The sequence below is a fragment of the Salvelinus sp. IW2-2015 genome, unplaced genomic scaffold (assembly GCF_002910315.2).
Source record: "Salvelinus sp. IW2-2015 unplaced genomic scaffold, ASM291031v2 Un_scaffold5824, whole genome shotgun sequence".
Taxonomy (NCBI): Eukaryota; Metazoa; Chordata; class Actinopteri; order Salmoniformes; family Salmonidae; genus Salvelinus; species Salvelinus sp. IW2-2015.
Window position 1 is genome coordinate 8,982 of NW_019947089.1, and position 12,500 is coordinate 21,481.

General features: G+C 48.8%; 1 protein-coding gene across 1 annotated transcript; it reads left to right on the forward strand.

Annotated features, from left to right (window-relative positions):
- The first annotated feature begins 3,584 nt into the window (after positions 1-3,584).
- Positions 3,585-11,998, forward strand: LOC139026791 (adhesive plaque matrix protein-like). The gene is made up of 6 exons (XM_070442075.1): positions 3,585-3,641; positions 7,049-8,025; positions 8,473-8,639; positions 8,882-9,747; positions 10,019-11,113; positions 11,909-11,998. Exons 1-6 carry the CDS (start codon positions 3,585-3,587, stop codon positions 11,996-11,998), a joined length of 3,252 nt encoding a protein of 1,083 aa, XP_070298176.1.
- Positions 11,999-12,500: the final 502 nt, after the last annotated feature.

Below are 12,500 nucleotides of genomic sequence, written 5' to 3' on the forward strand. Positions count from 1 at the left end.
GAGGAGAGATAAGCCGAAAGTCAAATGTCTACTGTTTGCTGATTGATCTGGTGTTCTGTCACCCACCAAGGAGGGCCTACCCAGCAGCAACCTAGATCTTCTGCACAGATTCTGTCAGACCTGGGCCCTGACAGTAAATCTCAGTAAGACCAAAATAATGGTGTTCCAAAAAAGGTCCAGTCGCCAGGACCACAAATTCCCTAGACACCGTGCCTAGAGAACACAAAAAACTATACATACTCGGCCTACCTCAGCACCACAGGTAACTTCCACAAAGCTGTGAACGATCTGAGAGACAAGGCAAGAAGGGCATTCTATGCCATCAAAAGGAACATAAAATTTCAACATACCAATTGGATCTGGCTAAAAATACTTGAATCAGTCATAGAGCCCATTGCCCTTTATGGTTGTGAGGTCTGGGGTCCGCTCACCAACCAAGATTTCACAAAATGGGAACAAACACCAAATTGAGACTCTGCATGCAGATTCTTGCAAAAATATCCTCCGTGTACAACGTAAGAACAACCAAATAATGCATGCAGAGCAGAATTAGGCCGATACCCACTAATTATCAAAATCCAGAAAAAAGAGCCGTTAAATTCTACAACCACCTAAAAGGAAGCGATTCCCAAACCTTCCATAACAAAGCAATCACCTACAGAGAGATGAACCTGGAGAAGAGTCCCCCTAAGCAAGCTGGTCCTGGGGCTCTGTTCACAAACACACACACCACCACGAGCCCAGGAACAACAGCACAATTAAGACCCCAACGCCAAATCATGAGAAAACAAAAAGATAATTACTTGACACATTGGAAAGAATTAACAAAACAAACAGAAGCAAACTAGAATGCTATTTGGCCCTAAACAGAGAGTACACAGTGGCAGAATACCTGACCACTGTGACTGACCCAAACTTAAGGAAAGCTTTGACTAATGTACAGACTCAGTGAGCATAGCCTTGCTATTGAGAAAGGCCGCCGTAGGCAGACATGGCTCTCAAGAGAAGACAGGCTATGTGCTCACTGCCGACAAAATGAGTGGAAACTGAGCTGCACTTCTAACCTCCTGCCCAATGTATGACCATATTAGAGACACATATTTCCCTCAGATCACAACAGATCCACAAAGAATTCGAAAACAAATCAATTTTGATAAACTCGCATATCTACTGGGTGAAATTCACAGTGTGCCATCACAGCAGCAAGATTTGTGACCTGTTGCCACAAGAAAAGGGCAACCAGTGAAGAACAAACACCAATTGTAAATACAACCCCATATTTATGTTTATTTATTTTAACTTGTGTCTTTAACCATTTATACATTGCTACAACACTGTAATATATATAATATGACATTTGTAATGTCTTTATTGCTTTGAAACTTCTGTATGTGTATATGTTTACTGTTAATTTTTATTGTTTTATTTCACTTTGTATATTATCTACCTCACTTGCTTTGGCAATGTTAACACATGTTTCCCAATGCCAATAAAGCCCCTTGATTGAATGAATTGAATTGAGAGAGAGAGAGAGAGAGACAGACACAGAGAGAGGAGAGAGAAAGAAGAGAGAGAGAGAGACACAGAGGAGAGAGAGAGAGAGAGAGAGAGAGAGAGAGAGACAGACACACAACGTGAGAGAGAGAGAAAGAGAGAGAGAGAGGTGGTAACATATCAGAAGTGATTCCAGTCTTAAGACAAAACAGAAAAGCATTTTCATGAATAGGTGGGCCGTGGTAAAACTGGTCCCAGAGTTTTACCTGGTCAGTTCACATGGTCAGGAAAACTCCTAGCCCTGACAGATCTGTTGTTGTTGTTGTTGGTGTGTTTACCTCTCCGGGGCGTATCTTGATGTAGAAGTTGTCTCTCTTGTAGGAGATCTTCAGGACCGTGGGCCAGGCGAAGCGGTTGATTCTCAGTCGGTCTCTATAGATGAGGAGACCACTGGAGCATACTCCTAGCATGATCTCTACGCCTTCACAGTCCTATAGATTAGATGTATATTATACAACAAAATACAGGGTTTTCAGAAAGTATTCACACGCCTTTGACGGATACAACATGTTCTTGTTGTTACAGAATTTCAAATGGATTAAATGTAGATTTTTTTTTTGTCACTGTCCTACACACACAACACCCCATAATGTCAAAGTGGAATTAGGTTTTTAGAAACGTTTACAAGTTATTTACAAATAAATAACTATTTTCTTGAAGAAAATAGATATTCAAACCCTTTGTTATGTCGAGCGTAAATACSTTGATGAGTAAAAATGTGCTTAACAAGTCACATATTAAGTTGCATGGACTCACTAGTGTGCAATAAAAGTGTTTAACGTGATTTTTGAATGACTACCTCATCTCTGTACCCTGTATCCAATGACTCGCAAAGAAGGGCAACTATTGGTAGATGGGTAAAAATAAAGAGACATTGATCCGTTTGATAATGGTGAAGATATTAATTATACAGAAGACAGTGGTTCTTCTCTTAGACTCTACAGAGTGGTTTAATGAGAGGACAGACAGGTTTCCTACCAACTAGCCAGGTGGTTTAATGAGAGAGACAGGTTTCCTACCAACTAGCCAGGTGGTTTAATGAGAGGAGAGACAGGTTTCCTACCAACTAGCCAGGTGGTTTAATGAGACGCAGAGACAGGCTACACTACTAACCTATACCAGTAGTCACAGGTGGTTTAATGAAAGGAGAGACAGGTTCCTACCAACTAGCCAGGTGGTTAAATGAGAGGAGAGACAGGTTCCTACCAACTAGCCAGGTGGTTTAATGAGAGGAAAGACGGTTTCCTACCAACTAGCCAGGGTTTAATGAGAGGAGAGACAGGTTTCCTACCAACTAGCCAGGTGGTTTAATGAGAGGAGAACAGGTTTCCTACCAACTAGCCAGGTGGTTTAATGAGAGAGAAGACAGGTTCCCTACCAACTAGCCAGGTGGTTTAATGAAGAGAAGACAGGCTTCCTACTGTACCAACTAGCCAGGTGTTTAAATAAGAGGAGAGACAGGTCTACTAACTAGCCAGGTGGTTAATGAGAGGGAGACAAGGCTTCCTACCAACTACCAGGTGGTTTAATGAGAGGAGAGACAGGCTTTCCTACAACTAGCCAGGTGGTTTAAATGAGAGGAGAGACAGTTTCCTACCAACTAGCCAGGTGGTTTATGAGAGGAGAGACAGGTTTCCTACACAACAAGCCAGGTGTTTATGAGAGGAGAGACAGGTTCCCTACCAACTAGCCAGGTGGTTTAATGAGAGAGACGGCTTTCCACCAACTAGCCAGGTGGTTAATAAGAGGAGAGACAGGTTTCCTACCAACTAGCCAGGTGGTTTAATGAGAGGAAGAGACAGTTTCCTACCAACTAGCCAGGTGGTTTAATGAGAGGAGAGACAGGTTTCCTACCAACTAGCCAGGTGGTTTAATGAGGAGAGACAGGTTTCTACCAACTAGCCAGGTGGTTTATGAGAGGAGAGACGGTTTCCTACCAACTAGCCAGTGGTTAATGAGAGGAGAGATAGGTTTCCTTACGTACCACCTAGGCCACCTCATTCGTCATTAGTTGGCTCTTTGAAGGGACGATGGTCTATCACCTAGTATCCGTCTCACCTAAGACGGGAACATTTCACTGCCAGAGTGTACGTGATAACAGACACAACTAGACGGGACATTTTCACTGCCAGAGTGCTCGTGATAACAGACACACTAGCGGGATCATTTCAACTGGCCAGAGTGCTCGTGATAACAGACACAACGAAAGGGATCATTTCACTGGCCAGAGCTCGTTGATAACAGACACAACTAGATGGGATCATTTCACACTGGCCCAGAGTGCTCGGATACAAGACACAACTAGATGGGATATTTCACTGGCCAGAGTGCTGGTGATAACAGACACAACTAGATGGGATCATTTCACTGGCCAGAGTGCTCGTGATAACAGACACAACTGATGGATCATTTCACTGGCCAGAGGCTCGTGATAACAGACACAACTAGATGGGATCATTCACTGGCCAAGTGCTCGGAAACAGACACCTAGATGGCAATCATTACTGCCAGAGTGCTCGTGATAACAGACACAACTAGACGGATCATTTCACTGGCCAGAGTGCTCGTGATAACGAACACAACTAGACGGATCATTTCACTGGCCAGGTGCCGTGATAACAGACACAACTAGACGGATCATATTCACTGGCCAGAGTGCTCGTGATAACAGACACAACTAGACGGGATCATTTCACTGGCAGAGTGCTCGGTATAACAGACACAACTAGAGGATCATTCACTGCCAGGTGGCTCTGATAACAGACACAACTAGACGGGATCATTTCACTGGCCAGAGTGCTCGTGATTACACAGACACAACTTAGACGGGATCATTTCACTGGCCAGAGTGCTCGTGATAAACAGAACACACTACTAGACGGGCAATCTCATTTCACTGGCCAGAGTGCTCGTGATAACAGACACAACTAGAGGGATCATTTCATGGCCAGAGTGCTCGTGATAACAGACACAACTAGAGGGATCATTTTCACTGGCCAGAGTGTCCGTGATAACAGACACAACTAGACTGGATCATTTCACATGGCCAGAGTGCTCGTTGATAACAGACACAACTAGAGGGATCATTTCACTGGCCAGACGTGCTCGTGATAACAGAACAACTAGACGGGAATCATTCACTGGCCAAGAGGTGCTCGTGATAAACAGACACCTACTAGAGGATCTATGTCACTGGCCTAGAAGTGCTTCGTTCGATAACAGACACACAACTAGACATGCGATCTATTTCACTGGCCAGAATGTGCCGTGATAAAACAGACACAAACTAGATGGGATCATTTCACCATGCCAGATTCTCGTGATAACAGACACAACTAGATGGGGATCAATTTCACTGCCTAGAGTGCTCGTGATCAACACAGACGGGACAACTCGATATCGAAATTTCGACGGCAATGTAGCTGCTCTGCTGTACGCTCTTCACACGTAGTGCGTCGTCATTCTATCTGTCGTCCTCTCAGTGTGTTCGTCCGATCGATCGGCGACACTACGATGATCTCTCCTCCAATGCGCCGATCTCGTCTGATACATGACCAACTAGATTGTATTCACTGGTCCCGACAGACTGTCTTCTGTCTGTACACATCAATCTGCTGCTCGTCTTCATCTGCCGATCGTCCGTGATACAACCCTCCGACCGTGCGCGATCACGTTCCGCGTCTGTTGCTGCGACGTGTCTTCTGTGATACTGCTTATCAACTGATTCCTTGATCTCTCTCTTTTATCTCCGTCCATGATTCGCGTCGCCGTCGTTCTCTCGCCGTCTGCCTCTGCTGCTGTCGTTATCATCGAATTGATCGTCTCTCTTCTTTATCTTGTCCTGTCTGTCTCTCTCTCTCCTCATTTCTGCTTTCTCTCCCACCTGTCTTGTCTTCTTCCTGTCTCTCTTATCATCTGTCCTGTCTGGTCCTCCCTCGTCTCTCCGTCTCTCGATCACTTGTCCTGTCCAGTCGTCCTCTCTTCTTCGCATCTGTCTGTCTGTCTGTCTCTCATCATCTGTCTTGTCGTGTCTCCTCCAATGTCTGTCTGCTCGTCTCTCTCTTCATTATCTGTCCTTGTCTCGTCCTGCCCGTCACGATCAATCTGTCTGTCGTCTCGTCCTCTCTCGTCTGTCTGTCCATCCTCTGTCTTGTCTCTCTTCCCATGTCTGTCCGTCTCCTCCCTCTTGTCTGTCCTTCTTGTCTACGTCCTGTCTGCGCTCTTCATCATCTGTCGTCTGTCTGTCTCTCTTCCCTTCATCTGTCCTCGTCTCGTCCGTCTCCTCCGTCCCGATCCTCCGTTTCCGTCTGTCTGTCTGGTCTGTCTCTAGCATCTGTCTCTCCAGTCTGTCATGTCCTGTCTCTTCTCTCTCTTCTCCAATCTTGGCTGATGTCTGTCTGTCTCTCTCCATCTGAGTCTGGTCTGTCTTGTCCATCTGGCTGTCCTGTCTCTCATTCCATCTGTTGTCTGTTTCGTCTACTCATCTCTGTCTTCGCCGTCTCTCTCTCTACTCAATCTGTCATGTCTGTCTGTCTCTCTCTCTCTCTTCGATCTGATCTGTCTGTCTGTCTCTCATCATCTGTCTGTCTGTCTGTCTCTCTCGTCTCTCATGATCTGTCGTCTGTCTGTCTCTCTCTCTTCTCTCTCTTCTGTCTGTCTGTCTGTCTCTCATCTCTAGTCTGTGTCTCTCTCTTCCTTGTGTCTCTGTCCTCATCAATGCTGTCTCGTCTGTCTCGTCTCCTCACTCCTCTGTTGTCTGTCTCTCTCTCTCTCTTCATGTCTGTCTTTCTGTCTCTCATCATCTTCTTCTGTCTGTCCCATCTCGTCTCTCTCCATCTGTGCTCATGTCTGTCTCCTCTCTTCATCTGTTTGTCGTTCTCTCTCCATCCTGTATTGTCGCTCCATCTTGGCGCCTCTCGTCATTTCTGTCTTCTTCACTCGCTCTCATCTGTCTGTGTCTGTCTCTCTCCAGTCTGTATTTGCTGTCTCTCTCATCTGTATGTCTGTCTGGTCTCTCTCTCATCTGTATGTCTGTCTGTCTCCTCCATCTGTTCATGTCTGTCTTCTCTCTCCATCTGTCTATGTCTGTCGTCTCTTCTCCATCTGTATGCTTGTCTCTGTCTCTCTTCATTACCCCTCCATCTGTCATGTCTGTCTGTCTCTCTCTCTATCTCTGTCTGTCGTCTGCTCTGCTCTCTCCACGCTCTGATGACATCTCATCTGTCACTGTCTGTCTGTCGTCTCTCTTATCATCTGTCTTCTGTCATGCTCTCTCTCCATCTGTCTGTCTGTCTGTCCTCTCCATCTGTAATGTCTGTCTGTCTCTCTCACTGTATGTCTTGTCTGTCTCTCTCTCATCTGTATGGGTTTTTTTTTTCCCTGGCTTTTTCCCCCCCCCTGGGTTCCCCTCTCGCATCTGTATGTTCTGTCTGTCTCTCCATCTGTCTGTCTGCCCAATGAGATGAAGTAAAATCCAAATCCTAATTAACCACAGAGGCGTATTAACACAGAATCTCCTCAGGGCATTCCAAGCCAGCCAAGCCCAAGCCAAGCCAGCCGAAGCCAACCAAGCAAGCCATTCAGCCATTCCAAGCCAAGCCAAGCCAAGCAAGCAAGCCAAGCCAGCCAAGCCAAGCCTTCCAAGCAGCCAAGACAAGCCAAGCCAAGCAAGCCAAGCACCAAGCCAACCAAGCAATTTCCAGCCAAGCCAAGCAAGCCAAGCAAGCCAAGCAAGCCAAGCCAAGCCAAGCCCATTCCAAGCCAAGCCAAGCCAAGCCCCAAGCCAAGCAACCATTGCCAATACAGCCAAGCATTCCAAGCCAAAGGCAGTCAAGCCAAGCCAGCCAAGGCATCCCAACCAAGCAAGCCAAGCCCAAGCCAAGCCAAGCCAAGGCCAAGCAAAGCCAAGGCATTACAAGCCAAAGCCAAAGCCAAGCCAAGCAAGCCATTCCAAGCCAAGCCTAAGCAGCCAAAAGCCAAGGCCAGACAAGGCATTCCAAGCCAAGCCAAAGCCAAGCCAAGCCAACCCAAGCAAGCCAAGACACAAGCCAAGGCAATTGCCAAGACCAAGCCAAGCCAAGCCAAGCCAAGCCAAGCAAGCCAAGGCATTCAAGCCAAGGCATTTCCAAGCCAAGCCAAGCCAAAGGCATTCCACGACCAAGCCAAGCCCAAGCCAAGCCAAGCCAAGCCAAGGCATTCCAAGCCAAGCAAGCCAAGCCAACCAAGCCATTCCAAGCCAGAGCCAAGCCAAGCCAAGCCAAGCAAGGCATTCCAAGCCAAGCCAAGCCAAGCCAAGCAAGCCAAGCCAAGCCAACCAAGGCTATTCCAAGCCAAGCCCAACTCAAGCCCAGCCAAGCCAAGCCAAGTGCAAGTCCAGCCACGCCAGCAAAGCCATTCCAAGCCAAGCCAAGCCAACCAAGCCAATCCAGGCAAGCCAGCACAGCCAAGCCCCAGCAAGCAAGCCAAGCCAAGGCAAGCCAAGCCATTCAAGCCAAAGCCAAGCCAACCAGCCAAGCCAAGCCATTCCAAGCCAAGCCATTCCAAGCCAGAGCCAAGCCAACCAAGCAAGCCAAGCAAAGCCCAACCAAGCCATTCCAAGCAAGGCATTCCAAGCAAGGCATTCCAAGCCAAGCCATTCCAGCCCAGCCATTCCAGCAAGCCAAGCCGATTCCCAACCAAGCCAAGCCAAGCCATTTCCAAGCCAAGGCATTCCAAGCCAAGCCATTCCGCCAAGCCATTCCAAGCCAAGCCAAGCAAGCCAAGCCAAGCCATTCCAAGCCAAGCCAAGCCAGCAAGCCAAGCCAAGCTTCCACAGCCAAACCAAGCAACATTCCAAGTCAAGCCAAGCAGGCCAAGCCAAGCATAGCCAAGCAAGGCTAAGCAAGCACAAGCCAAGCCATACAAGCCAAGGCAACCAAGCCAAGCCAAGCCACGCAAGGCAAGCAAGCCAAGCCAAGCCATTCCAACCAAGCCAAGCCAAGCCAAGCCAAGCCAAGCCAAGCCAAGGCATAGCCAAGCCAAGCAAGCCAAGCCTAAGCCAAGCCAAGCCAAGCCAAGCCAAGCCAAGCCAAGCCAAGCCAAGCCAAGCAAGCCATCAAGCCAAGCAAGTCCAAGCCAAGCAAGCCAACCAAGCCAAGCAAGCCAAGCCAAGCCCAGCAAGCAAGCCAAGCCCAGGCAGCCAAGCCATTCCAAGCCAAGCAAAGCCAAGCCAAGCCATTCCAAGCCAAGCATTCCACAAGCCACGAAGCCAAGCCAAGCCAAGTCCCAAGCCATCCAAGCCAAAAGGGCATCCAAGCCAAGGCATTCCAAAGCCAAGCCCATTCCACAGCCAAGCCATTCCAAGCCAAGCCCCAGAGCATCCAAGCCGAAGCCAAGCCAAGCCATTCCAAGCGCAAGGCATCCAAGCCAATCCATTCCCAGCCAAAGCCATTCAAGCCAAGCCAAAGCCAAGCCAAGCAAGCCATTCAAGCCAAGCCAAGCCAAGCCAAGCCAAGCCATTCAAGCCAGCCAAGCCAAGCCTCCAACCAAGCCAAGGCCAGCCAAGCCAAGCAAGGCAAGCCAAGCCAAGGCAGCCAAGCCAAGCCAAGCCAAGGCATATCCAAGCAGCCAAGCCCGCCCAAGCCAAAGCCAAGCCAAGCCAAAGCAAGCATAGGCCATTCCAAGCCAAGCCAAGCCAAGCCAAGCAAGCCCAGCCATCCAAGCCACAACCAAGCCAAAGCCAACCAAACCAAGTCCAAGGATTCCAAAGCAAGCCAAGCCACAGCCAAGCCAAGCCAAGCCCAAGCCAACCAAGCCAAGGCATTCAGAGCCAAGCCAAGCCAAGGCATTCCAAGCCAAGGCATTCCAACCAAGCCACCAAGGCATTCCAGCCAAGCCAATGCCAATGCCAAGGCCGAAAGCCAAGCCAAGCCAAGTGCATTCAAGCCAAGCCAAGCCAAGCCAAGCCAAGCCAGCCATTCCAAGCCAAGCCAGAGCCAAGCAAGCCAGCCAAGCCAAGGCATTCAAGCACAGCCAAGCCAAGCCAACAAGGCCCAAGCCAAGCCAAGCCAAGGCATCCAACCAAGCCAACCAGCAAGCCAACCACGCCCCAAGCCTAAAGCCAAGCCAAACCAAGCCAAGCCAAGCCAAGCCATCCAAGCAAGCGCAAGCCCAGCCAAGCCAAAGCAACCATCCAAGCCAAGCCCAAGCAAGCAAGCAAGCCAAGCCTAAGCCAAGGCAAGCCATTTCCAAGCCAAGCCAAGCCAAGCCAAGCCAAGCCAGTCACTGCCATTCCAAGCCAAGCGCATTCCAAGCCAACGCCAATCCAAGCCAAGGCCAAGCCAGCCAAGCCAAGCCAGCCAAGCCAAGCATTCCAAGCCAAGGGCATCCAAGCCAAGGCATCCAAGCCAAGGCGCATTCCAAGCCGAAGCCATCATAGCCAAGCCAAGCCATTTCCATAGCCAAAGCCAAGCCAACCAATTCCAAGCAAGGCATTCAAGCCAACCATGTCCAAGCCAAGCAACAAGCCAAGCATTCCAAATCCAAGCCAAGCCAAAGCCAAAGCCAAAGCCAAGCCAAGCCAACCATTCCAAGCCAAGCCCAGCCAAGCCATTCCAAGCCAAGCCAAGCCGAAGCCAAGCCAAGGCAAGCAAGCCAAGCCAAGCCAAGCCAAGCCAAGCCCAAGCCAAAGCCATCCAAGACCAAGCAAGCCAAGGCAAGCCCAAGCCAGGCCAAGCCATTCCACGCCAAGCCAAGGCAAAGCCAAGCCAAGCCAAGCCATTCAAGCCAAGCCAAGTCCAAGTCCATTCAAAGCCAAGCCAAGCCCAAGCCAGCCAAGGCAAGCCAAGCAAAAGCCACCCAAGCCAAGCCATTCAATGCCAAGCCGAGCCAAGCCAAGCCAAGCAGAGGCAAAGCCAAGCCAAGCCAACCAAGCCAAGCAAGCCAAGCCATTCCAAGCCAAGCCAAAGCAGCAAGCTCAACGCCAAAGCCAAGCATTCCAGCCAAGCCATTCCAAGCCAAGCCAAGCAAGGCCAAGCCAAGCCAAAGCCAAGCAAGCCCAAGCCCAGCCATCCCAAGCCAAGACATTCCAAGCCAAGGCATCAAGCCAAGCCATTCCAACCAACCATTCCAAAGCCAAGCCAAGCATCATAGCCAAGCCAATCCAAGCCATTCCAAGCCAAAGGCATTCCAAGCCAAGCCATTCCAAGCCAAGCCATTCCCACAGCCAAGCCAAGCCAAGCCAACCACGCCAAGCCATTCCAAGCCAAGCCAAGCCAAGCCAAGCCAACCCCAAGCCAAGCAGTCCAAGCCAAGCCAAGCCAAGCATCCCAAGCCAAGCCAAGCAAGCCAAGCCAAGCCAAGCCAAGCCAGCCAAGCCAAGCCAAGCCAAGCCAACCAAGCCAAGCCAAGCCAAGGCCAAGCCAAGCAAGCCAATTCAAGCCAAGCCAAGCCAAGGCAAGGCAAGGCCAAGCACAGCCAAGCCATTTCCAAGCCAAGCCCAAGGCAAGCCAAGCCAAGCCAAGCCAAGGCCATTCCCATGCCAAGCCAAGCCAAGCCATTCCTAAGCAAGGTCCAAGCCAAGGCAAGCCAAGCCAAGGGCAAGCCCTATTCAAGCCAAGCCTAAGCCAAGGCACAGCCAAGCCAAAGCCATTCCAAGCCAAGCCAAGCCAAGGCCAGCCCAAGGCAAGCCATAGCCAAGCCATTCAACCAAGCCAAGGCAAGCCAATGCCAAGGCAAGGCACATGGAGTCAGTGGAGCTAACTTAACAGGCTACGGCCCTCATGGTGAGAAAGCAGAAAGACAGTGCGACAGCTCAGTTGTCAGCCCACTAGAGGTCATGGTCATTGGACAGTCAGTTGTCTAGTTTTTCCTCCAGACGTGACGCTTGGCATTCGACCAAAGAGTTCATCTTAGTTTCATCGAACCAGGAATCTTGTCTGAACATTTGAAAAACTCCAAGCGGGCTTGTCATGTGCCTTTTACTGGAGGATGACTCTTCGTCTGCCCCTCTACATAAAGTGCCTATTGTGGATGCTGCAGAGATGTGTCGCTTCTGGAAGGTTCTCCACTCTCCAAGAGGTATCTGTCAGAGTGACAATCGGGTTCTTGGTCCCCCCTACAAGGCCTTTCCCCCCGAATTGCTTTCAGTTTGGCCGGGCGGCCAGCTTTAGAAAAGTTCTTCGGTGGTTCAACTTTCTCATTTAAGAATGATGGAGGCCAACTGTCTTGGGGATCTTCAAATGGTGCAGGCCAGTTTTGGTACCCTTCCTCTCAGATCTGTGCCTCGACACAATCCTGTCTTACGGAGCTCTAAGGAAATTCCATCGACCTTCATGCTTTGGTTTTGCTGTGACATTATGTACCTGTGGGACCATTATATAGCTGGTGTGTGCCTTCCAAAGTCAGTCATCAATTGAAATTTCCCACAGGTGAACTCCAATCAAGTTGTAGATTTCGAGTCTCATAGCAACGGTCGAATACTTATGTAAATAAGAATATTCAAGTTTTATATTGTAATTACATTTGCAACAATTCTCTAAAAACCTGTTTTCACTTTGTCACTTATGGGTGTAGATTAATGGGATTTTTTTAATTTATGAATCATTTTTGAATAAGTCTTGTACGTGAACAAATATGTGAAAAGGTCCAATAGGGGTCAATTCATTCGAAGGCCCTGTAGTTGATTGATCGAACACAATAGATGTGTCCATATATTGAAAAACATGTTTAAAAAATGTTATACCAATTGATTGATCGAAAGAAAAACAAACTCTCGTTAAAACAAATATCATTTTTTGTCGGGACCCTAGATCAGCCCATTGTTGGTGTGAAGTAATTTAAGCACATGAATTGTTGGTGTTAAGTAATGTAAGCAATACATTTGCATTACTGAGGCAGCAAGGTGATGACTCGATTACTGGAGGCGCAAGGTGATACATCATTACTGAGTAGCAAGCCTGTGTTTGTGT

What these genes read in the sequence shown, in the direction of transcription:
- LOC139026791 (XM_070442075.1), top strand. Translation starts at nt 3,585, where the DNA reads ATGGTCTATCACCTAGTATCCGTCTCACCTAAGACGGGAACATTTCAC. An exon ending in AGCCAAGCCCAAGCAAGCAA is followed by an intron (nt 9,748 to 10,018) that starts GCAAGCCAAGCC and finishes ACCAATTCCAAG; the next exon opens with CAAGGCATTCAAGCCAACCA. An exon ending in TAAGCAAGGTCCAAGCCAAG is followed by an intron (nt 11,114 to 11,908) that starts GCAAGCCAAGCC and finishes GTGGGACCATTA; the next exon opens with TATAGCTGGTGTGTGCCTTC.